At 46.3% G+C, this 27,319-nt stretch overlaps 1 protein-coding gene across 1 annotated transcript in view; it reads right to left on the bottom strand.

Annotated features, from left to right (window-relative positions):
* CABLES1 (Cdk5 and Abl enzyme substrate 1) overlaps positions 1-25,985 on the bottom strand; it is a 176,708-nt gene extending 150,723 nt beyond the window's left edge. Inside the window, exon 1 of the mRNA XM_069731195.1 lies at positions 25,136-25,985. Within this exon, the coding sequence (XP_069587296.1) occupies positions 25,136-25,626 (491 nt within the window). The 5' untranslated portion in view covers positions 25,627-25,985. The remainder of the gene's footprint in view (positions 1-25,135) is intronic.
* Positions 25,986-27,319: the final 1,334 nt, after the last annotated feature.

Below are 27,319 nucleotides of genomic sequence, written 5' to 3'. Positions count from 1 at the left end.
TGAGTCCATAATATTTTCCCTCTGCTTGTTCTAAAAAAGTAACAATTACTGACTACAACATTTTTTGTTCTTGATTTCTTTTAGTGTTTCTTAAAGCCAGAAAGTTGCCATTTGAAATGACTTTAGCTTTGTCTCATGTCTGTGATCTGCTTTTTTCTACAAAATTAAACAACTGAATGAACATCCTCCAAGGCCGGTGATTCCATAATTTTTGTCAGGGGTTGTAGGTGTGATCCCCGAATCAAGACAATCGGCTCTGAACACTACAAATCAGGAAATCTTACTGCTTCCGTGCTTTCAAAACAACGGCTCCTGAATAACATCCAGTGCTGCCACTAATACGACTAAAAGGGCTCAACAAGAATCACAAATTTTGTAAAGATAAGTTACTCAGTGACAGCTGCATATGAGGTCTTACTATTGCTAGCTCGGAAAACCACATACAGACAGGCCGGCAATAATATACAGTGAGGGAAATAATTATTTGATCCCTTGCTGATTTTGTAAGTTTGCCCATTGAAAAAAAGACAAGAACAGTCTATAATTTTAAGGGTAGGTTCATTTTAACATTGAGAGAAAGAATATCAAAAAAAAAAAACATTGTCTTGCTGGAAGACCCAGCCGTGACCAATTTTTAATGTCTTGGTGGAGGGAAGGGGATTGTCACTCAGGATTTTACGGTACATGGCTCCATCCATTCTCCCATTGATGTGGTGAAGTAGTCCTGTGCCCTTAGCAGAGAAACACCTCCAAAACATGTTTTCTCTTCCATGCTTGACAGTGGGGACAGTGTTCTTGGGGTCATAGGCAGCATTTCTCTTCCTCCAAACACGGCAAGTTGAGTTAATGCCAAAACCTCAATTTTTGTCTTATCTGACCACAGCACCTTCTCCTAATCACTCACAGGATCATCCAGGTGTTCATTGGCAAACTTCAGATGGGCCTGAACATGTGCCTTCTTAAGCAGGGGGATCTTGCGGGTACTGCAGGATTTTAAACCTTTACGGCATAATGTGCTACCAATGGTTTTCTTGGTGACTGGTCCCAGTCCTAGTTTTAGGCTGACCTCTCACCTTCCTCATCATCAAGGATACCCCACAAGGTGAGATTTTGCATGGTGCCCCAGATCAATGTCGATTGACAGTCATTTTGCATTTCTTCCATTTTCTTACTGTTGCACCAGCAGTTGTCTTCTTCTCACCCAGCATCTTACTTATGGTTTTGTAGCCCATACCAGCTTCGTGCAGGTCTATGATCTTGTCGGTGACATCCTTAGAAAGCTCTTTGGTCTTGCCCATGTTCTATAATGCTGTAGAATAAGCCCCTGGTCTAACCTGAAAGAGAAGAAAAACATATTATATTCACCCACGGGGCAGTCCGATCCGATGGGTGTCGCAGGTCCGGGTCCGGCACCTCCCATCTTCATGCAATGTCGTCATCCTGCTTGCTTCGTGCCACGCGCCTGCGCAGGCGTACTGATCTGCCCTGTTGAGGGCAGAGCAAAGTACTGCAGTGCGCAGGTGCTGGGAAAGGTCAGAGAGGCCCAGCGCCTGTGCACTGCAGTACTTTGCTCTGCCCTCAACAGGGCAGACCAGTACGCTTGCGCAGGGGAACAGCACAAAGCAAGCAGGATGACGACATCGCATGAAGATGGGAGGCGATGGACCTGCGACACCCATCGGACCGCCCCCCGGGTGAGTATAATAAAACTTGTTTTTTTTCTCTTTCAGGTCGGACCGGGGGCTTATCTACAGCATTATAGAATGTTATAAAAAAGGAAAGAGCACAAAAAACACAGTCCTGAAGTCCAAGATGGTATAGTCAATGTACAAAAAATCTTTATTAGTAATCAGAAAAATGGGGCTAAGATGTACACACAGAACCAAAATCCATCTAGAATGCTGTAGATAAGCCCCGAAAGGTAGTGGCCGCATCTTATAGCAGCAAAACCTGGTGACAGGCTCCCTTTAATGGTTGGTAAGGGATCAAATACTTATTTCTCACAGCAAAATGCAAATAAATTCATATAATTTATGCAATGTGATTTTCTGGATTTTATTTTTGATATTCTATCTCTCAATGTTAAAATTAACCTACCCTTAAAATTATACATTGTTCATGTCTTTGTCAGTGGGCAAACTTACAAAATCAGCAAGGGATCAAATACTTATTTCCCCCACTGTATATAATCACTGAGTTTTACAAAATTTATGGCATCGCTGTAACTTTCGCCTTTGCTCAGTGCAGCACATTTACTGAAATATGCTTCTTCATCAACTGAAGTGACAAATCCAGATAGGGTTAAAGGAAGCAAATGATTTATGACCTACGGAGCATGTAAATCAACAAATGAAGATGGCACTACGGCTTCTTGGAGTGCACAGCTCTTGTAATGAGCGGCTTCATCTGCAGAGTGGGTCACAGGTCACTGCGTGCCCCTCATACGTCCTACTGAATAGTGAAATCACTTGGCACTTTCCCAACCAGGCTGAGAAGCGAGAGGTTTTTCATGTGATAAAGCTGAAAGGAAAATCTACAGACAGAAGAAAATGTAACTTCAACATTATCATTTAAAAGGCAAAGTTCACACAACTGTATAGGAGAAAACAATTGTCTGATTTTCATAAAAAAAAAAAAATCATGGACGATTATTCAGTCAGTATTGTCATCTTTTGTTTCATACATCAGGAGTGAATAAAATGTAAAAGATCAAAAGCAGTTTACGATATTAAATAGCAAAGTATCCATAAAAATGGTTGCTCCCTGTGGTATCAATTATTTTTATTGATATAGGAGTCTGTATTTGGCCTTTTATTGTAGGCTGACGTATAAAAAACGATGCCATATGGATGAAAATGCAGATGTAAATCATCTGGTTTTTTTCTGGATGATCAAACAATTGTTTATATGCTCGTGTGATCTTACCCTTATTGTAATAAAGGTATATTTGCCTTTTAATTATAAGTGACTTTATAACTTCGGGTAGGGCTACACGGGAATACTGGTCATGTGACATGAAAATTATGGTGTGAATTTGCATCAAATGATTGCCAATGAGGACATGCTGTGATCCATGACCTGCCACGATGCGCCCATCCCAAAAAGTTCCAACCAATATTGCTATGCATAATCACATTTTAGATTGTGCATGCTTACCCATGAAACAAAGGGAAATCCCACCACACTTCACCTCACCCGGGAGGATTTCCCTTTGTTTCATGGGTAAGCATGCACAATCTAAAATGTGATTATGCGTTTTATGGTTACTTTTCTGGGAATAGGGTGATATGTTATTGATGCTCTGTTGAGCTCTTTACTATTCTCGGAACCTAATGATTTATATATATTGTGTGCATCCTTTAGGGATGAATTCCTGTTAAACCACATGTAACCTGACGTACCGTCATGTCTCCTCTGTCTTCTTCTCCTGTTTGATATATACTGCATACAGCAGATATAAGTACATATGTTTTTGGTATTTACCGTATATACTCGAGTATAAGCCGAGATTTTCAACCCAAATTTTTGGGCTGAAAGTGCCCCTCTCGGCTTATACTCGAGTCACGGTGGGTGGCAGGCTCGGCGGGTGAGGGGGAGAGGGCGCTGAGGCATACTTACCTAGTCCCGGCGATCCTGGCGCTCCCCCTGCCGTCCCACGGTCTTCGGGTGCTGCAGCTCTTCCCCTCTTCAGCGGTCACGTGGGACCGCTCATTAGAAAAATGAATATGGACTCCACTCCCGTAGGGGTGGAGCTGCATATTCATTTCTCTAATCAGCGGTAATGGTGACCGCTGATAGAGGAAGAGGCTGCGGCACCGAAGACCAGCTGTCCGGGAGAAGGAGCGGGACGCCGGGAGCAGGTAAGTATCGCATATTCACCTATCCACGTTCCACACGCCGGGCGTCACTCCATCTTCCCGGCGTCGCTCCATCTTCCCGGCGTCTCTGCGCACTGACTGTACAGGTCAGAGGGCGCGATGACGCATATAGTGTGCGCGGCGCCCTCTGCCTGATCAGTCAGTGCGGAGAGACGCCGGGACGAGACGCCGGGAGCTACAAGCAAGAAAGGGGAGTATGTGGTTTTTTTTTATTATTGCAGCAGCAGCAATGGCAGAGCTTTCTATGGTACATCAATGGGGCAATAATGAACGGTGCAGAGCACTATATGGCACAGCTATGGGGCAATAATGAACGGTGCAGAGCACTATATGGCACAGCTATGGGGCAATAATGAACGGTGCAGAGCACTATATGGCACAGCTATGGGACAATAATGAACGGTGCAGAGCACTATATGGCACAGCTATGGGACAATAATGAACGGTGCAGACTATATGGCACAGCTATGGGACAAAAATGAACGGTGCAGAGCACTATATGGCACAGCTACGGGGCAATAATGAACGGTGCAGAGAACTATATGGCACAGCTAAGGGGCAATAATGAACGGTGCAGAGAACTATATGGCACAGCTAGGGGGCAATAATGAACGGTGCAGAGCATTGTATATGGGGAACAGCTTTATATGGAGCATCTATGGGGCAATATTGAACTGTATGGAGCATTATATGGGGCTCCTGATTCAATATGGATATTCAAAAACATAACCTACTGATGTCTCAATTAATTTTACTTTTATTGGTATCTATTTTTATTTTTGACATTAACCGGTAGCTGCTCCATTTTCCACCCTAGGCTTATACTCGAGTCAATAAGTTTTCCCAGTTTTTTGTGGCAAAATTAGGGGGGGTCGGCTTATACTCGGGTCAGCTTATAATCGAGTATATACGGTATTTGTATAATAAATTTTGGATGTGTTTTTTAAATATGTTGTTTGGGACTGGTTTACTCCATTTTTTTCTGTTTCAACACTTCTGGAGTTGTCCAATTGAGTGGTTGACCTTGGGGCATCCAGGGAGAGTTTTATACTCTCAGGTTGACTATAAATTGGTGCATTTTGATTACGCATATACAATATTGCTATGTGGTGTAACAAGCAACTTTGCCGGCACACGCTTTAATGTACCATATTTTTCGGATTATAAGACGCACTTTTTTCCCCCCCTATCAACGTGCTGCTGCTTGGTGTCCTAGTGGTCTCATCTCCCGAGATCTCGATCTGCGCATGCGCAGCCTCCCGGCGGCCATTTTCCCGGAGTCCACCGCCGCTGCACAGGAGTCAGGATGGAAACCATGGAATAACTTGCGGAGGGCTCTGGCCTTTTACAAAATGTCGGTAGAGCGCGGCGTAGCACCGGGGATACGGCGCATTACCGGGGACACGGCGCAGCATCGGGGACACGGCGCAGCACCGGGGACACGGCTGTTATGGACCTGGTGGTTAGGAGCACCCGGAACGACCTGATGGTTAAACTCACACAGGACAAGCTCTGGGAAGTGGGAGCTCTGCTGACCGCAACCCCTAATCCTATCACACAACTAGAAATAGCCGTGGAGCGTACCTAACACGACCTAGACGCCTCTTCACAGCCTAAGAACTAACTAGCCCTAAAGATAGAAAATAAAGCCTACCTTGCCTCAGAGAAATTCCCCAAAGGAAAAGACAGCCCCCCACATATATTGACTGTGAGTTAAGATGAAAGTCACAAACACAGAAATGAAACAGGTTTCAGCAAAGGGAGGCCAGACTTACTAAACAGACTGAGGATAGGAAAGGTATCTTTGCGGTCAGCACAAAACCCTACAAAAAGACCACGCAGAGTGTGCAAAAAGACCTCCACACCGACTCACGGTGCGGAGGTGCCACTCTGCATCCCAGAGCTTCCAGCTAGCAGGGCAAGATCATGATAGCCAGCTGGACAAGGAAACAATGAACAAATAAATAACTAGCAGGGACTTAAGGTACCGTCACACTAAGCGACGCTGCAGCGATACCGACAACGATCCGGATCGCTGCAGCGTCGCTGTTTGGTCGCTGGAGAGCTGTCACACAGACCGCTCTCCAGCGACCAACGATGCCGGTAACCAGGGTAAACATCGGGTTACTAAGCGCAGGGCCGCGCTTAGTAACCCGATGTTTACCCTGGTTACCATCGTTAAAGTAAAAAAACAAACACTACATACTTACCTACCGCTGTCTGTCCCCGGCGCTCTGCTTCTCTGGTCTGGCTGTGAGCACAGCGGCCGGAAAGCACAGCGGTGACGTCACCGCTCTGCTTTCCGGCTGCCCGGCGCTCACAGCCAGACCAGAGAAGCAGAGCGCCGAGGACAGACAGCGGTAGGTAAGTATGTAGTGTTTGTTTTTTTACTTTAACGATGGTAACCAGGGTAAACATCGGGTTACTAAGCGCGGCCCTGCGCTTAGTAACCCGATGTTTACCCTGGTTACCAGCGAAGACATTGCTGAATCGGTGTCACACACACCGATTCAGCGATGTCTGCGGGGAGTCCAGCGACGAAACAAAGTTCTGGACTTTCTTCCCCGACAAGCGACAGCACAGCAGGGGCCTGATCGCTGCTGCCTGTCACACTGGACGATATCGCTAGCCAGGACGCTGCAACGTCACGGATCGCTAGCGATATCGTCTAGTGTGATGGTACCTTTAGCTTCTGCTGGAGTAGACAGGTCACCAGAAAGATCCAAGAGCGAACTGAACCAGTACAAGAACATTGACAGCTGGCATGGAGTAACGATCTGAGTGGATTTAAATAGAACAGCCAGCCAAAGAATATACTACGTCACCTGTGGAAGGAACCTCAGAAGCAGCAGCTCCACCCACAGCCACCAGAGGGAGCCCATGGACAGAACCCACCGAAGTACCATCCATGACCACAGGAGGGAGTCCGATAACAGAATTCACAACACACGGCGCAGCACCGGGGACACCGGCAGCGGCGTGCTGCAATTTGGAACACTAACTCATCCCAGCCTGCAGCATTGCCCCACTCTTGCCTCCTCCAGCAGCGACCCTGGGACCCCGCTTCACCACAGCCACCACCTCCGGGAATGCCATAAGACGCATGGATTATAAGAGGCACCATTTTATTAAAAAAAAGTTTTTTCCTCTTTGTCTACTCGAAATTTAGGGTGTGTCTTATAATCCGAAAAATACGGTAAGCTGTGTGAAACGTGCATGAGACCTGTCTGCGATTTAGCTGTGGCTTCCCCCCCCCCCAGCTTTAGAAACAGAGCCATGAAATCAAAGTGGCAGTTTTTAGCCACGCAACTTGTCTCGGGGCGCTTTCACATTGCGCTTATCTTCACATTCATGGCTCCTGTCAGGACTTGTGTCCAATCTCCCCTTGCAATACGGGACTCGGACATTTTCACCAACAGGGCCATAGACTTCTCCTCCAGTAGGTGTATACGCCCATAAATGATGCGCGTCTGTTATGAACTGGTGATTTAGAACCACAATGGACCTGGTGGTTAAGAGCACTGAAAATGACCTGATAGTTACTAATAACATAGGACGAGCTCTGAGACGTGGGAACTCTGCTGACCACAATCCCTAATCCTATCACACCACACTAGAGGTAGCCGTGGAGCGCTCCTGACCAGACCTAGGCGCCTCGGGCACAGCCTGCGAAACTAGCTAGCCCTGAAGATAGAAAAATAAACCTACCTTGCCTCAGAGAAATTCCCCAAAGGAAAAGGCAGCCCCCCACATATAATGACTGTGAGTAAAGATGAAAATACAAACACAGAGATGAAATAGATTTTAGAAAAGTGAGGCCCGACTTACTGAATAGACCGAGGATAGGAAAGATAGCTTTGCGGTCAGCACAAAAACCTACAAACAACCACGCAGAGGGCGCAAAAAGACCCTCCGCACCGACTAACGGTACGGAGGTGCTCCCTCTGCGTCCCAGAGCTTCCAGCAAGCAAGACAAACCAATATAGCAAGCTGGACAGAAAAAATAGCAAACAAAAATAACACAAGCAGAACTTAGCTTATGCAGGGCAGACAGGCCAAAAGAACGATCCAGGAGAGAGCAAGACCAATACTGGAACATTGACTGGAGGCCAGGAACAAAGAACTAGGTGGAGTTAAATAGAGCAGCACCTAACGACTTAACCTCGTCACCTGAGGAAGGAAACTCAGAAGCCGCAGCCCCACTCACATCCACCAAAGGAAGCTCATGGACAGAACCAGCCGAAGTACCACTCATGACCACAGGAGGGAGCCTGACCACAGAATTCACAACAGTACCCCCCCCTTGAGGAGGGGTCACCGAACCCTCACCAGAGCCCCCAGGCCGACCAGGATGGGCCAAATGAAAGGCACGAACCAGATCGGCAGCATGAACATCAGAGGCAAAGACCCAGGAATTATCTTCCTGACGATAACCCTTCCACTTAACCAGGTACTGGAGTTTCCGTCTCGAAATACGAGAATCCAAAATCTTCTCCACTATATACTCCAACTCCCCCTCAACCAAAATCGGGGCAGGAGGATCAACGGATGGAACCACAGGTGCCACGTATCTCCGCAACAATGACCTATGGAATACATTATGGATGGAAAAAGAAGCTGGGAGGGTCAAACGAAAAGACACAGGATTAAGAACCTCAGAAATCCTATACGGACCAATGAAACAAGGCTTAAACTTAGGAGAGGAAACTTTCATAGGAATACAACGAGACGACAACCAAACCAAATCCCCAACACGAAGTCGGGGACCCACACAGCGCCTGCGGTTAGCGAAACGTTGAGCCTTCTCCTGGGACAATGTCAAATTGTCCACTACATGAGTCCAAATCTGCTGCAACCTATCTACACCAGGACAGTCAGAAGACTCAACCTGCCCTGAAGAGAAACGAGGATGGAAACCAGAATTGCAGAAAAACGGCGAAACCAAAGTAGCCGAGCTGGCCCGATTATTAAGGGCGAACTCAGCCAAAGGCAAAAAGGACACCCAATCATCCTGATCAGCAGAAACGAAACATCTCAGATATGTTTCTAAGGTCTGATTGGTTCGTTCAGTTTGGCCATTTGTCTGAGGATGGAAAGCCGAGGAAAAAGACAAATCAATGCCCATCCTAGCACAAAAGGCTCGCCAAAACCTCGAAACAAACTGGGAACCTCTGTCAGAAACGATGTTCTCCGGAATGCCATGTAAACGGACCACATGCTGGAAAAACAATGGCACCAAATCAGAGGAGGAAGGCAATTTAGACAAGGGTACCAAATGGACCATCTTAGAGAAGCGATCACAAACCACCCAAATGACCGACATCTTTTGAGAGACGGGGAGATCCGAAATAAAATCCATAGAGATATGTGTCCAGGGCCTCTTCGGGACCGGCAAGGGCAAAAGCAACCCACTGGCACGAGAACAGCAGGGCTTAGCCCGAGCACAAATCCCACAGGACTGCACAAACGAATGCACATCCCGCGACAGACGGCCACCAAAAGGATCTAGCCACCAAATCTCTGGTACCAAAGATTCCAGGATGACCAGCCAACACCGAACAATGAACCTCAGAGATAACTCTACTCGTCCATTTATCAGGGACAAACAGTTTCTCCGCTGGGCAACGGTCAGGTCTATCAGCCTGAAATTTTTGCAGCACCCGCCGCAAATCAGGGGAGATGGCAGACAAAATTACCCCCTCTTTGAGAATAACCGCCGGCTCAGGCAAACCCGGAGAGTCGGGCACAAAACTCCTAGACAGGGCATCTGCCTTCACATTCTTAGAGCCCGGAAGGTACGAAACCACAAAGTCAAAACGGGAGAAAAACAGCGACCAACGAGCCTGTCTAGGATTCAACCGTTTGGCACACTCGAGATAAGTCAAGTTCTTGTGATCAGTCAAGACCACCACGCGATGCTTAGCTCCTTCAAGCCAATGACGCCACTCCTCGAATGCCCACTTCATGGCCAGCAATTCTCGATTGCCAACATCATAATTACGCTCAGCAGGCGAAAACTTCCTGGAAAAGAAGGCACATGGCTTCATCACCGAGCCATCAGAACTTCTCTGCGACAAAACAGCCCCTGCTCCAATCTCAGAAGCATCAACCTCGACCTGGAACGGGAGCGAAACATCTGGCTGGCACAACACAGGGGCAGAAGAAAAACGACGCTTCAACTCCTGAAAAGCTTCCACAGCAGCAGAAGACCAATTGACCACATCAGCACCCTTCTTGGTTAAATCAGTCAACGGTTTAGCAATACTAGAAAAATTATTGATGAAGCGACGATAAAAATTAGCAAAGCCCAGGAACTTTTGCAGACTCTTCAGAGATGTCGGCTGAGTCCAATCATAAATGGCCTGAACTTTAACAGGGTCCATCTCGATAGTAGAAGGGGAAAAAATGAATCCCAAAAATGAAACCTTCTGAACACCAAAGAGACACTTTGACCCCTTCACAAACAAAGAATTTGCACGCAGGACCTGGAACACCATTCTAACCTGCTTCACGTGAGATTCCCAATCATCCGAGAAGACTAGTGTTGAGCGATACCGTCCGATACTTGAAAGTATCGGTATCGGATAGTATCGGCCGATAACCGAAAAATATCGGATATCGCCGATACCGATACCAATACAAGTCAATGGGACATCAAGTATCGGAAGGTATTCTCATGGTTCCCAGGGTCTGAAGGAGAGGAAACTCTCCTTCAGGCCCTGGGATCCATAGGGATGTGTAAAATAAAGAATTAAAATAAAAAATATTGATATGCTCACCTCTCCGGCGGCCCCTGGACATCACGCTGCTAACCGGGTGGCTTCTTTGTTTAAAATGCGCGCCTTTAGGACCTGCGAATGACGTCCCGGCTTCTGATTGGTCGCGTGCCGCCCATGTGACCGGCACGCGACCAATCAGAAGCCGCGACGTCATTCGCAGCTCCTGAATTCCTAGAATTAGGAGTTTTTGTGAATGAGAATGACATCGCGGCTTCTGATTGGTCGCGTGCCGGTCACATGGGCGGCACACGACCAATCAGAAGCCGGGACGTCATTCGCAGGTCCTAAAGGCGCGCATTTTAAACAAAGAAGCCTCCCGGTTAGCAGCGTGATGTCCAGGGGCCGCCGGAGAGGTGAGCATATCAATATTTTTTATTTTAATTCTTTATTTTATTTTACACATCCCTATTGATCCGATACCGATACCCGATATCACAAAAGTATCGGATCTCGGTATCGGAATTCCGATACCGCAAGTATCGGCCGATACCCGATACTTGCGGTATCGGAATGCTCAACACTAGAGAAGACCAAAATATCATCCAAGTATACAATCAGGAATTTATCCAGGTACTCTCGGAAGATGTCATGCATAAAGGACTGAAATACTGATGGAGCATTGGAAAGCCCGAATGGCATAACCAGGTACTCAAAATGGCCCTCGGGCGTATTAAATGCTGTTTTCCATTCATCGCCCTGTTTAATACGCACAAGATTATACGCACCACGAAGATCTATCTTGGTGAACCAACTAGCCCCCTTAATCCGAGCAAACAAATCAGACAGCAGCGGCAAGGGGTACTGAAATTTGACTGTGATTTTATTTAGAAGGCGGTAATCAATACAAGGTCTCAACGAACCATCCTTCTTGGCCACAAAAAAGAACCCTGCTCCCAATGGCGACGACGACGGGCGAATATGACCCTTCTCCAAGGATTCCTTTACGTAACTCCGCATAGCGGCGTGCTCAGACACAGACAAATTAAACAGTCGACCTTTAGGAAACTTACTACCAGGAATCAAATCGATAGCACAATCGCAATCCCTATGCGGAGGTAGGGCACTGGACTTGGGCTCATCAAATACATCCCGGTAATCTGACAAGAACTCTGGGACCTCAGAAGGGGTGGATGATGAAATAGACAGAAATGGAACATCACCATGTACCCCCTGACAACCCCAGCTGGACACAGACATTGATTTCCAATCCAATACTGGGTTATGGACTTGTAGCCATGGCAACCCCAACACGACCACATCATGCAGATTATGCAACACCAAAAAGCGAATATCCTCCTGATGCGCAGGAGCCATGCACATGGTCAGTTGGGTCCAGTACTGAGGCTTATTCTTGGCCAAAGGCGTAGCACCAATTCCTCTCAATGGAATAGGATACTGTAAAGGCTCCAAGAAAAACCCACAGCGCCTAGCATACTCCAAGTCCATCAAATTCAGGGCAGCGCCTGAATCCACAAATGCCATGACAGAATAGGATGACAAAGAGCAGATCAAAGTAACGGACAAAAGAAATTTCGACTGTACCGTACCAATGGTGGCAGACCTAGCAAACCGCTTAGTGCGCTTAGGACAATCGGAGATAGCATGAGTGGAATCACCACAGTAAAAACACAGCCCATTCCGACGTCTGTGTTCTTGCCGTTCAACTCTGGTCAAAGTCCTATCACATTGCATAGGCTCAGGTTTATGCTCAGATAATACCGCCAAATGGTGCACAGTTTTACGCTCACGTAAGCGATCGATCGATCTGAATGGCCAAAGACATAGACTCATTCAGACCAGCAGGCATAGGAAATCCCACCATGACATCCTTAAGGGCTTCAGAGAGACCCTTTCTGAAAATTGCTGCCAGCGCACATTCATTCCATTGAGTGAGCACAGACCACTTCCTAAACTTCTGACAATATATCTCTACCTCATCCTGACCCTGACACAGAGCCAGCAAATTTTTCTCTGCCTGATCCACTGAATTAGGTTCATCATACAGCAATCCGAGCGCCAGAAAAAACGCATCAATATCACATAATGCAGGATCTCCTGGCGCAAGGGAAAATGCCCAGTCTTGAGGGTCGCCACGTAATAAAGAAATAATGATCTTAACTTGTTGAACTGGGTCACCAGAGGAGCGGGGTTTCAAAGCCAGAAATAGTTTACAATTATTTTTAAAACTCAGAAATTTTGCTCTATCTCCAAAAAACAAATCAGGAATAGGAATTCTAGGTTCTAACATAGAATTCTGAACCACAAAGTCTTGAATATTTTGTACTCTTGCAGTGAGATGATCCACACAAGAAGACAGGCCTTTAATGTCCATCACTACACTTGTGTCCTGAACCACCCAAATGTCTAGGGGAAAAGAAAGACAAAACACAGTGCAGAGAAAAAAAAAATGGTCTCAGAACTTCTCTTTTCCCTCTATTGAGAAGCATTAGTACTTTGGGCCTCCAGTACTGTTATAAACTGGTGATTTAGAACCACAATGGACCTGGTGGTTAAGAGCACTGAAAATGACCTGATAGTTACTAATAACATAGGACGAGCTCTGAGACGTGGGAACTCTGCTGACCGCAATCCCTAATCCTATCACACCACACTAAAGGTAGCCGTGGAGCGCTCCTGACCAGACCTAGGCGCCTCGGGCACAGCCTGAGAAACTAGCTAGCCCTGAAGATAGAAAAATAAGCCTACCTTGCCTCAGAGAAATTCCCCAAAGGAAAAGGCAGCCCCCCACACATAATGACTGTGAGTAAAGATGAAAATACAAACACAGAGATGAAATAGATTTTAGCAAAGTGAGGCCCGACTTACTGAATAGACCGAGGATAGGAAAGATAGCTTTGCGGTCAGCACAAAAACCTACAAACAACCACGCAGAGGGCGCAAAAAGACCCTCCGCACCGACTAACGATACGGAGGTGCTCCCTCTGCGTCCCAGAGCTTCCAGCAAGCAAGACAAACCAATATAGCAAGCTGGACAGAAAAAATAGCAAAAAAAAAAATAACACAAGCAGAACTTAGCTTATGCAGGGCAGACAGGCCACAAGAACGATCCAGGAGAGAGCAAAACCAATACTGGAACATTGACTGGAGGCCAGGAACAAAGAACTAGGTGGAGTTAAATAGAGCAGCACCTAACGACTTAACCTCGTCACCTGAGGAAGGAAACTCAGAAGCCGCAGCCCCACTCACATCCACCAAAGGAAGCTCATGGACAGAACCAGCCGAAGTACCACTCATGACCACAGGAGGGAGCCTGACCACAGAATTCACAACACGCGTCCAAGCACATGGTCACTCGGACGCAACCCACGAACATGAAGATAAGCGCAATGTGAAACCACCCAGAGTCGCTGTGCAGCTCCAACATTAGTTCAGGTTCAGACGGATGTATTTTAAGGTCTGTTTACTGACTACAACACCTGAAACCGTGGGTCTCCATACCTGAACTACCTGCCTCATAGGCATACAGTGGGTACGGAAAGTATTCAGAGCCCTTAAAAATTTTCACTCTGTTTCATTGAAGCCATTTGGTAAATTCAAAAAAGCTCTTTTTTTCTCATTAATATACACTCTGCACCCCCATCTTGACTGAAAAAAAAACAAATGTAGAAATTGTTGCATATTTATTAAAAAAGAAAAACTGAAATATCACATGGTCATAAGTATTTAGACCCTTTTTTCAGACACTCATATTTAAGACACATGATGTCCATTTCCTTGTGATCCTCCTTGAGATGGTTCTACTCCTATATTGGAGTCCAGCTGTGTTTAATTAAACTGATAACACTTGATTTGGAAAGGCACACACCTGTCTATATAAGACCTCACAGCTCACAGTGCATGTCAGACCAAATGAGAATCATGAGGTCAAAGGAACTGGCCAAGGAGCTCAGAGACAGAATTGTGGCAAAGCAAAGATCTGGCCAAGGTTACAACGGAATTTCTGCAGTACTCAAGGTTCCAAAGAGCACAGTGGCCTCCATAATTCTTAAATGGAAGAAGTTTGGGACCACCAGAAGTCTTCCTAGACCTGGCCATCCAGCCAATATGAGCAATCGTGGGAGAAGAGCCTGGGTGAGAGATGTAAAGAAGAACCCCAAGATCACTGTGGTTGAGCTCCACAGATGCAGTATGGAGATGGGAGAAAGTTCCACAAAGTCAACTATCACTGCAGCCCTCCATCAGTCGGGCCTTTATGGCAGAGTGGCCCGACGGAAGCCTCTCCTCAGTGCAAGACATATGAATGCCCGCATAGAGTTTGCTAAAAAAAAAAAAAAAAAAACCACACATGAAGGACTTCCTGACTGTGAGAAATAAGATTCTCTGGTCGGATGAGGCAAGGACAGACCTTTTTGGTGATAATTCTAAGAGGTATATGTGGAGAAAACCAGGCACTGCTCATCACCTGCCCAATACAATCGCAACAGTGAAACATGGTGGTGGCAGCATCATGCTATGGGGGTGTTTCTCAGCTGCAGGGACAGGACGACTGGTTGCCATTGAAGGAAAAGTGAATGCGGCCAAGTACAGAGATATTGTGGATGAAAACTTCTTCAAAAGTGCTCTGGACCTCAGACTTGTTCGAAGGTTCACCTTAAAACAAGACAAGGACCCTAAGCACAAAGCTAAAATAACGTTCGCAATCCAACCTAACGGAACTGGAGAGGATCTGCAAGGAAGAATGGCAGAAGATCCCCAAATCCAGGTGTGAAAAACTTGTTGCATCATTCCCAAGACGACTCATGACTGTACTAGCTCAAAACGGTGCTTCTACTCAATACTGAGCAAACGGTCTGCATACTTATGACCATGTGATATTTCAGTTTTTCTTTTTTAATAAATGTGCGAACATTTCTAGATTTCTGTATTTTTCAGTGAAGATGGGGTGCAGAGTACATTTTTTTCTCATTAATGAACTTTTTTGAATTTACCAAATGGCTGCAATGAAACAGAGTGAAAAATGTAAAGGGGTCTGAATTCTTTCCGCACCCACTGTATATGACAATAACTTTGGATCAACAGTCCCTTGGCCAGCCCATGTATTTTGGTCTGCACACAGACAAGAAAATATGGCCATCTGAATCCTGCCATTTCATCAGCTGAGTACAGTCAATTCACAGCGTGAACCGTCAGAATAGAATAGAAGAAAAAAAATGGTGTGGGGTTCCCCATATTTTTCTTAACCAGCTGAATGAAAGCCGACAGCTGGAGGCTGATTTTTATAGTTTGGGAAGGGGGTAATAAACATGCAGCTTCCCAGGCTATTAATTTTAGCTCACAGCTATTTACTTAGCTTTTACTTGATATTAACACAGGGTGACCCCCTGAAAAAAAGTTACGTAGGGTCCCCCTATTATTTACCCCTTAAGCCCCAAGGGTGGTTTGCACATTAGTGACCGGGCCTATTTTTACAATTCTGACCACTGTCCCTTTAAGAGGTTATAACGTTGGAACGCTTCAACAGATTCTGGTGATTCTGACAATGTTTTCTCGTGACATATTGTGCTTCATGATAGTAGTAAAATTTCTTTGATATTACCTGCGTTTATTTGTGGAAAAAAAAAACGGAGATTTGGCGAACATTTTGAAAATTTCGCAATTTTCCAACTTTGAATTTTTATGCCCTTAAATCACAGAGATATGTCACACAAAATGCTTAATAAGTAACATTTTCCACATGTCTACTTTACATCAGCACAATTTTGGAACCAAATTTTTTTTTTATTAGGGAGTTATAAGGGTTAAAAGTTGACCAGCAATTTCTCATTTTTAAAACACCATTTTTTTATTTATTTTTAGGGACCACATCACATTTGAAGTCATTTTGAGGGGTCTATATGATAGAAAATAACCAAGTGTGACACCATTCTAAAAACTGCACCCCTCAAGGTGCTCAAAACCACATTCAAGAATTTTATTAACCCTTCAGGTGTTTCAGAGGAATTTTTGGAATGTTTAAATAAAAATGAACATTTAACTTTTCACAAAACATTTACTTTAGCTCCAATTTGTTTTATTTTACCAAGGGTAACAGGAGAAAATGGACCCCAAAAGTTGTTGTACAATTTGTCCTGAGTACGCCGATACCCCATATGTGGGGGTAAACCACTGTTTGGGTGCATGGCAGAGCTCGGAAGGGAAGGAGCGCCATTTGACTTTTCAATGCAAAAGTGACTGGAATTGAGATTGGACGCCATGTTGCGTTTGGAGAGCCACTGATGTGCCTAAACATTGAAACCCCCCACAAGTGACACCATTTTGGAAAGTAGACCCCCTAAGGAACTTATCTAGAGGTGTTGTGAGAGCTTTGAACCCCCAAGTGTTTCACTACAGTTTAACGCAGAGCAGTGAAAATAAAAATTCTTTTTTTTTTTCCCACAAAAATGTTTTTTTAGCCCCCCAAATTTTTATTTTCCCAAGGGTAACAAGAGAAATTGGACCCCAAAAGTTGTTGTCCAATTTGTCCAGAGTACGCCGATACCCCATATGTTGGGGTAAACCCCTGTTTGGGCGCACGGGAGAGCTCGGAAGGCTAAGGAGCACTGTTTTACTTTTTCAACGCAGAATTGGCTGGAATTGAGATTGGACGCCATGTCGCATTTGGAGAGCCCTGATGTGCCTAAACAGTGGAAACTCCCAATTGTAACTGAAACCCTAACCCAAACACACCCCTAACCCCAACACACCCCTAACCCTAACCACACCCCTAACCCTAATCCCAACCGTAAATGTAATCCAAACCCTAACTGTAGCCCCAACCCTATCTTTAGCCCCAACTTTAACTGTAGCCCTAACGGGAAAATGGAAATAAATACATTTTTTTAATTTTATTATTTTTCCCTAACTAAGGGGGTGATGAAGGGGGGTTTGATTTACTTTTAAAGCGGGTTTTTTAGCGGATTTGTATGATTGGCAGCTGTCACACACTAAAAGACGCTTTTTATTGCAAAAAATAGTTTTTGCGTCTCCACATTTTGAGAGCTATAATTTTTCCATATTTTGGTCCACAGAGTCATGTGAGGTCTTGTTTTTTGCAGGACGAGTTGACGTTTTTATTGGTAACATTTTCAGGCCCATGACATTTTTTGTTCGCTTTTTATTCCGATTTTTGTGAGGCAGAATGACCATAAACCAGCTATTCATGAATTTCTTTTGTGAGGTACGTTTATACCGTTCCACGTTTGGTAAAATTGATAAAGCAGTATTATTCTTCGGGTCAGTACGATTACAGCGATACCTCATTTATATCATTTTTATATGTTTTGGCGCTTTTATACGATAAAAACTTTTATAGAAAAAATACCGTATATTCGAGTAAAAGCCGAGATTTTCAGCCCAAAAAATGGGCTGAAAGTGCCACTCTCGGCTTATACTTGAGTCTTGGAAGGCGGGAGGGTCGGCGGGTGAGGGGGAGCGACGCCTGTCAAATACTCACCTGCTCCCAGCGCTCCTGACGCGGTCCCTGCATGTCCCACGGTCTTCGGGCGCCTGCAGCTTCTTCCCCTGTTCAGCGGTCACTGGTACCGCTCATTAAAGTTATGAACAAATTATTTTATTTACTTACTGATTGATACAAGAATGTGCAAATTGTATTCCCCTTTTTTTTTTTTTTTTTTTTTTTTTTTGTGTGTGTTTTATCTAAATTTTATATCTGTATTGTCAAAAAAGTTTAATAAAAGCATTATTGGAAAAAAAAAAGTTATGAATATGGACTCCACTCCCATAGGGGTGGAGCCGCATATTCATTACTGTAATGAGCGGTACCAAGTGACCGCTCACTACAGGAAGAAGCTGCCGCTCCTGAAGACCGTGGGACATTCAGGGACCGCTTCAAGAGCACCGGGAGCAGGTGTGTATGCCATATTCACCTTTCCGCGTTCCACCGCCGCCTCGTCTTCCCGTCCTCTTGCTTTGACTGTTCAGGTCAGAGGGCGCGATGACGTATTAGTGTGCGCGCCACCCTCTGCCTGAACAGTCAGTGCGGAGAGACGGGACGCTGAGGAGCATTTTTTTTTTTTTAGTGCAGCAGCATTACATGTGGCACAATGCATGGCAAGAACTGCATGGAGCGTCTATGGGGCATCTATGGGGCCATAAGTGCATGGAGCATTATATGGGGCCATAAAGATCTGCATGGAGCATTACATGGGGCATCTATGGGGCCATAACTGCATGGAACATTATATGGGGCATCTATGGGGCCATAACTGCATGGAGCATTATATGGGGCATCTATGGGGCCAAAAAGAACTGCATGGAGCATTATATGGGTCCATAACTGCATGGAGCATTATATGGGGCCATAACTGCATGGAGCATTATATGGGGCATCTATGGGGCCAAAAAGAACTGCATGGAGCATTATATGGGGCATCTATGGGGCCAAAAAGAACTGCATGGAGCATTATATGGGGCATTTATGGGGCCATAACTGCATGGAGCATTATATGGGGCATCTATGGGGTCAAAAAACTGCATGGAGCATTATATGGGGCATATTTTGTATGGAGCATCTTATGGGGCCATAATGAACTGTATGGAGCATTATATGGGGCCTATTTTGTATGGAGCATCTTATGGGGCCGTAATGAACTGTATGGAGCATTATATGGGGCTCTTGATTCAATATGGATATTCAAAAACACAACCTACTGATGCCTCAATTAATTTTACTTTTATTGGTATCTATTTTTATTTTTAACATTTACCCGTAGCTGCTGCATTTTCCACCCTAGGCTTATACTCGAGTCAATTAGATTTCCCAGTTTTTTGTTGCAAAATTAGGGGGGGGGAGGGGTCGGCTTATACGAGTACATATGGTAATTATTTTTACATCGCTTTATTCTGAGGACTATAACTTTTTATTTTTTCGCTAATGATGCTGTATGGCGGCTCGTTTTTTGTGGGAGATGACTTTTTCAGCGGTACCATGGTTATTTATATCCATCTTTTTGATCGCGTGTTATTTCACTTTTTGTTCGGCGGTATAATAAAGCATTTTTTTTGCCTCTTTTTTTCTTATGGTGTTCACTGAAGGGGTTAACTAGTGGGACAGTTTTATAGGTCGGGTCGTTACGGACGCGGTAATGCTAAATATGTGTACTTTTATTTTTTTTATTTAGATAAAGAAATGTATTTATGGGAACTAATTATATATATATATATATATATATATATATATATATATATATATATATACAGTTAGGTCCATATATATTTGGACAGAGACAACATTTTTCTAATTTTGGTTATAGACATTACCACAATGAATTTTAAACAAAACAATTCAGATGCAGTTGAAGTTCAGACTTTCAGCTTTCATTTGAGGGTATCCACATTAAAATTGGATGAAGGGTTTAGGAGTTTCAGCTCCTTAACATGTGCCACCCTGTTTTTAACCCCTTCACGACATGCACTGTACATCTACTGCGCATGCCGTGAATCCCCCTTTGATGTGGGCTCCGGCGGTGAGCCCACATCAAAGTCGCGACATGTCAGCTGTTTTGTACAGCTGACATGTGCGCGCAATAGCGGCAGGTGAAATCGCTATTCACCCGCCGCTATTAACCTGTTAAATGCCGCTGTCAAACACAGACAGCGGCATTTAACTACCGCATCCGGCCGGGCGGCCGGATATGACGTCATCGCCGACCCCCATCACATGATCGGGGGTCGGCGATGCATCAGGAAGGTAACCATAGAGGTCCTTGAGACCTCTATGGTTACTGATGCAGGCCTGCTGTGAGCGCCCCCCTGTGGTCGGCGCTCACAGCACACCTGCATTTCTGCTACATAGCAGCGATCTGATGATCGCTGCTATGTAGCAGAGCCGATCAGGCTATGCCAGCTTCTAGCCTCCCATGGAGGCTATTGAAGCATGGCACAAGTAAAAAAAAAATGTTTTTAAAAATATGAAAAAAATATAAAAAATATAAAAGTTTAAATCACCCCCCTTTCGCCCCATCCTAAATAAAACAATAAAAAAAAAACCAAACCTACACGTATTTGGTATCGCCGTGTTCAGAATCGCCCGATCTATCAATTAAAAAAAAGCATTAACCTGATCGCTAAACGGCGTAGCGAGAAAAAAATCCGAAATGCCAGAATTACGTTTTTTTGGTCGCCGCAACATTGCATTAAAATGCAATAACGGGCGATCAAAAGAACGTATCTGCGCAAAAATGGTATCATTAAAAACATCAGCTCGGCACGCAAAAAATAAGCCCTCACCCGACCCCAGATCACGAAAAATGGAGACGCTACGGGTATCGGAAAATGGCACTTTTTTTTTTCTTTTTTTTTAGCAAAGTTTGGAATTTTTTTTCACCACTTAGATAAAAAATAACCTAGTCATGTTAGGTGTCTATGAACTCGTAATGACCTAAAGAATCATAATGGCAGGCTAGTTTTAGCATTTAGTGAACCTAGCAAAAAAGCCAAACAAAAAACAAGTGTGGGATTGCACTTTTTTTGCAATTTCACCGCACTTGGAATTTTTTTCCCGTTTTCTAGTAAAAGACATGGTAAAACCAATGGTGTCGTTCAAAAGTACAACTTGTCCCGCAAAAAATAAGCCCTCACATGACCATATTGACGGAAAAATAAAAAAGTTATGGCTCTGGGAAGGAGGGAAGCGAAAAACGAACACGCAAAAATGAAAAAGGGCCGCGACTTGAAGGGGTTAAAGGGACCAAAAGTAATTGGACAATTGACTCCAAGGCTATTTCATGGACAGGTGTGGGCAATCCCTTCGCTATGTCATTCTCAATTAAGCAGATAAAAGGCCTGGAGTTGATTTGAGGTGTGGTGCTTGCATTTGGAAGGTTTTGCTGTGAAGTAAACATGCTGTCAAAGGAGCTCTCCATGCAGGTGAAACAAGCCATCCTTACGCTGCGAAAACATAAAAAACCCTTCCGAGAAATTGCTACAATATTAGGAGTGGCAAAATCTACAGTTTGGTACATCCTGAGAAAGAAAGAAAGCACTGGTGAACTCATCAATGCAAAAAGACCTGGGCGCCCATGGAAGACAACAGTGGTGGATGATCGCAGAATTATCTCCATGGTGAAGAGAAACCCCTTCACAACAGCCAACCAAGTGACCAACACTCTCCAGGAGGTCGGCGTATCAATATCCAGATCTACCATAAAGAGAAGACTGCATGAAAGTAAATATAGAGGGTTCACTGCACGGTGCAAGCCACTCATAAGCATCAAGAATAAAAAGGCTAGACTGGACTTTGCTAAAAAGCATCTAAAAAAGCCAGCACAGTTCTGGAAGAACATTCTTTGGACAGATGAAGCCAAGATCAACCTCTACCAGAATGATGGAAAGAGAAAAGTATGGTGAAGGCGTGGTACAGCTCATGATCCAAAGCATACCACATCTTCTGTAAAACAATGTGGAGGCAGTGTGATGGCTTGGGCATGCATGGCTGCCAGTGGCACTGGGTCACTAGTGTTTATTGATGATGTGACACAGAACAGAAGCAGCCGAATGAATTCTGAGGTATTCAGAGCCATACTGTGTGCTCAGATCCAGCCAAATGCAGCAAAACTGATTGTCGTCATTTCATACTACAGATGGACAATGACCCAAAACATAAAGCCAAAGCAACCCAGGAGTTTATTAAAGCAAAGAAGTGGAATATTCTTGAATGGCGAAGTCAGTCACCTGATCTCAACCCAATTGAGCATCCATTTCACTTGTTAAAGACTAAACTTCAGACAGAAAGGCCCACAAACAAACAGCAACTGAAAACCACCGCAGTGAAGGCCTGGCAGAGCATCAAAAAGGAGGAAACACAGCGTCTGGTGATGTCCATGCGTTCAAGACTTCAGGCAGTCATTGCCAACAAAGGGTATTCAACCAAGTACTAAAAATGAATATTTTATTTAAAATTATTGAATCTGTCCAATTACTTTTGGTCCCTTTTAAAACAGGGTGGCACATGTTAAGGAGCTGAAATTCCTAAACCCTTCATCCAATTTTAATGTGGATACCCTCAAATGAAAGCTGAAAGTCTGAACTTCAACTGCACCAGAATTGTTTTGTTTAAAATTCATTGTGGTAATGTCTATAACCAAAATTAGAAAAATGTTGTCTCTGTCCAAATATATATGGACCTAACTGTATATGTATTTTTTTTTTAGCACATCTAAATATGCTTTTTTTTTACATTATAACATTGCCCCAGGCGGGACATCACTATATAGTGACAGATCGCTGATCTGACACTTTGCAGAGCACTGTGAAAAATCATCGATCTGACGTGCACTGCTGCAGGCTTACAGGTGCCTGCTCTGAGCAAGCGCTTGTAAGCCACCTCCCTTCAGGACCCGGAAGTAGCCCGTGGCCATTTTGGATCTGGGGCCTGCAGGGAGGAGACGCTCGGTATAAGGTGGGCACATCGCCTTGTACCGAAGGGTTTCAAGGAAGCCCACAGGGAGCCCCCTCCCTGCGTGATGCTTCCTTATGCCCCTGGAACGCTGCAATCATGTTTGATTGCAGTGTTCCGGGGGTTAATGTGCCAGGGGCGGTCCGTGACCGCTCCTGGCACATAGTGCCGAATGTCAGCTGCATATGACATACTATTATATTTGACCGCTCATCAAAGAATCCAGATGTAGTCGAGTTGGGCTTGTCACAGGACAAATGGATTATCGGCCGACAGGTGAGGATTTTTTTGGGATATTAATAAATGAATAAAAGAGGATTGTTGAGTTTTTATTTCAAATAAAGGATTTTACTCTGTCTTTATTACATTTTACTATGGTGTTAGTAATGGGAGTGTCTTATAGACACCTATCCATTACTAACTCCTGGGCTTGATGTCAGATAACATTACAAAGGTGACATCAACCCCAATACTATTACCACCACACCAGGGCAAGTGTGAAGAGCGAGGCAAAGCGCCAGAATTGGCACATTTAATCAATGCGCCATTTCTGGGGTGGCTGAGGGCTGATGTTCTTAGTCTGGGAGGGGCCTAGCCTGTGCTTGGTCACTGTATTTTTCGCTTGTATATATCAACTAGTAAGCGGCTTCCAAGTGGAAACCACCTGAGGAGTGGGCCAGTCACTTCTTTTAAGTACTTTGTATCTTTGCAAATGTGAGGCGGTTAAAAGATGATCAAAAGACTTAATATATGGATAGCGAGTAGTTTTTACCTTACACGGCATACTGTATCTTCATTTTTTTTTAAGGTTTATTGAGTGCTTTCTTAGCTGGGTTATGGAGTCACGGTCCGGGGCCTCCCATCTTCTTACGATGACGTCCTCTTCTTTGCTTCCTGCCACGGCTCCGGCGTACTTTGTCTGACCTGTTGAGGGCAGAGCAAAGTACTGCAGTGCGCAGGAGCCGGGCCTCTCTGACCTTTCCGGATACCTGCGCACTGCAGTACTTTGCTCTGCCCTCAACGGGTCAGACAAAGTATGCCTGCGCTGGAGCGTGAAGACAAGAAGAGGACGTCATCATAAGATGGGAGGCCCCGGACCGGACCGCGACGCCCACCGGATCGGATCGCAGCAAGACTGCCCCTGGGTGAGTATAATCTAACCTCTTTTTCTCATCTTTCAGCATACATCGGGGCTTATCTACAGCATTACAGAATGCTGGGCTTAGCTCAGCTTCCATTTTGGGGGTGACATGTTCCCTTTAATTTTTTTTGAGCAGTGTATATATAATTGAAAAACAGGGCAGACAAAATACGCCGGCGCCGCAGCGTGAAGACAAGAAGATTATGTCATCCTATGAAGATGTGAGGCCCCGGATCGGACCGTGGCGCCCATCGCACCACAGCGGGACCGCCCCTGGGTGATTATAATCTAACCTCTTTTTCTCATCTTTCAGGTTACATCGGGGGCTTATGTACAGCATTCCAGAATGCTGTAGATAAGCCCCTGATGCCGGTGGGCTTAGCTCACCTTGATTTTGGGGGTGACAGGTTCCCTTTAACAGGTAGAGAGTCTGTAAGCTGGCGGGCAGGACCCTCACACCTCCTGGTATCTGCTATTATGTAGTGTCTTTATTGTCTGTACAAGTCCCCTCTGAAATGTAAAGTGCTGCGGAATATGTTGGCGCTATAGAAATAGATTATTATTACATAGTAGCATGTGGGCGAGCGCTAGGGTATTGTGGCTTTACTGTAACAAGGTGCGGAGAGTTGATGCAGTGTATGGATGCGCTCAGCCTCTCGCTGCAGCTCCTGGGTCCGGAGCATATGGTCCCAGTGTCACCTATAGTCCCCACATCCAGGGACAGTATAGGGGGCTGAAGAATCGGGGTCCGACATCCCCACTGTACAGAGGTTGATGGCTGAACACAACGGCTGCAGCAGCCATAGGACAATACATACATGTCTATACACCCAGCGATAATAATTAGCAATACGCTGCACTGGTGACGTCACATGCACAGTGCCGGCTGATGACGTAACACTGGAGAATAAAGCCTCCTCACCTGGCCCTGGGGATGTCCATGGCGCTGGAGAGCAGCCCCTGCAGGGGGTCAGGGCAGGACGTCCTGGGGAAGGCAGCTGGCAGAATGCCATAAGTGAAGGAGTTGAGGCGCCCCCTGATCACAGGCGCCATGGACACAGGAGTAAAGGCGTCCTCAGCCTCTGCCAGCTCCAGTCCTGCCCCCGGCCCCTCGTCCTCCTCCGCCGGACACACGGGGACAAGTTGTGGAGGGGCCCAGCTGGCAGTGCCCTGCGGGACGTGCGCGGGGGTGACAGGTAGCGGAGCGCCGTCCTCTGCTGCACCTGCCTGACTTATCGCCTGCAGAGGGCGCCCGTCCAGAGAAATGCTAGTGAGGAAGGAGAGGGCAGCCTGTCTCCTGCGGGGGTCCATGCGCTGCTGCTGCTGCCTCCTGACGTGCTGCAGGCTGCGGACACCGGGGGACTGCACGGCGCCTCCTATCATGAGCCCATTACTGCAGTTGGCAGCCGCCATGGCGCATGTGTGAGCGGAGCGCCCGGTGCAGAGCACACCGTGCAGAGCACACCGTGCGAGCGCTGCAGCAGCGCCTGTAGTGCTGGAGCGGGGCGGGTCTGAGGGCAGGATCCGTCCTCCGGTGTGAGCGCTGCAGCGGGGGCCGCCACTTCCTCCATGTGCTGCGGCCGGGCTCTTGTCATCTGCCGTCAGCTCCGAGATCTGCTGCTCCGGCACAGGGCTCTGTATGGCGGAATACGCACAGTGCGGCCATGTAGCGGTAGTGCCGCATTCTCCTAAAGATTTTATAATGAGTCCCTCCTCCAAGTGCTCCTGCGCTACTGATTCTGGAACAGTTCGTCTTTTTTCCTGTGCTCCTCCATCCTCCCACCTAGGAAATAAAAAAGCACATTTCTAAGTTCAGCCAACTGGGCGTGCGCCAGACTTCTCTGGGGGGCGTGTACTAGACTTCTCTGCAGGCGCGCTAGAGTTCTCTGCGGGGGTGTACCAGACTTCTCTGGGGGCGTGTACCAGACTTCTCTGGGGGCGTGTACCAGACTTCTCTGGGGGCGTGTACCAGACTTCTCTGGGGGCGTGTACCAGACTTCTCTGTGGCCATGTACCAGACTTCTCTGGGGGCGTGTACCAGACTTCTCTGGGGGCGTGTACCAGACTTCTCTGTGGCCGTGTACCAGACTTCTCTGTGGGCGTGTACCAGACTTCTCTGTGGCCGTGTACTAGACTTCTCTGGGGGCGTGTACCAGACTTCTCTGGGGGCGTGCGCTAGAGTTCTCTGGGGGCGTGTACCAGACTTCTCTGTGGGCGTGTGCCAGACTTCTCTGGGGGCGTGTGCCAGACTTCTCTGTGGCCGTGTACTAGACTTCTCTGGGGGCGTGTACCAGACTTCTCTGGGGGCGTGCGCTAGAGTTCTCTGGGGGCGTGTACCAGACTTCTCTGTGGGCGTGTACCAGACTTCTCTGGGGGCGTGTGCCAGACTTCTCTGGGGGCGTGTACCAGACTTCTCTGGGGGCGTGTACCAGACTTCTCTGGGGGCGTGTACCAGACTTCTCTGGGGGCGTGTGCCAGACTTCTCTGTGGGCGTGTACCACACTTCTCTGGGGGCGTGCGCCAGACTTCTCTGGGGGCGTGTACCAGACTTCTCTGTGGGCGTGTGCCAGACTTCTCTGTGGCCGTGTGCCAGACTTCTCTGTGGCCGTGTGCCAGACTTCTCTGGGGGCGTGTACCAGACTTCTCTGTGGGCGTGTACCAGACTTCTCTGTGGGCGTGTACCAGACTTCTCTGTGGGCGTGTACCAGACTTCTCTGTGGCCGTGTACTAGACTTCTCTGGGGGCGTGTACCAGACTTCTCTGGGGGCGTGCGCTAGAGTTCTCTGGGGGCGTGTACCAGACTTCTCTGTGGGCGTGTGCCAGACTTCTCTGGGGGCGTGTGCCAGACTTCTCTGTGGCCGTGTACTAGACTTCTCTGGGGGCGTGTGCCAGACTTCTCTGTGGGCGTGTACCACACTTCTCTGGGGGCGTGCGCCAGACTTCTCTGGGGGCGTGTACCAGACTTCTCTGTGGGCGTGTGCCAGACTTCTCTGTGGCCGTGTGCCAGACTTCTCTGTGGCCGTGTGCCAGACTTCTCTGGGGGCGTGTACCAGACTTCTCTGTGGGCGTGTACCAGACTTCTCTGTGGGCGTGTGCCAGACTTCTC

This window comes from Ranitomeya imitator, chromosome 6 (genome assembly GCF_032444005.1).
Source record: "Ranitomeya imitator isolate aRanImi1 chromosome 6, aRanImi1.pri, whole genome shotgun sequence".
Taxonomy (NCBI): Eukaryota; Metazoa; Chordata; class Amphibia; order Anura; family Dendrobatidae; genus Ranitomeya; species Ranitomeya imitator.
Note: the sequence above shows the minus strand (reverse complement) of the source record. Positions and strands in the feature narration are given on the sequence as shown.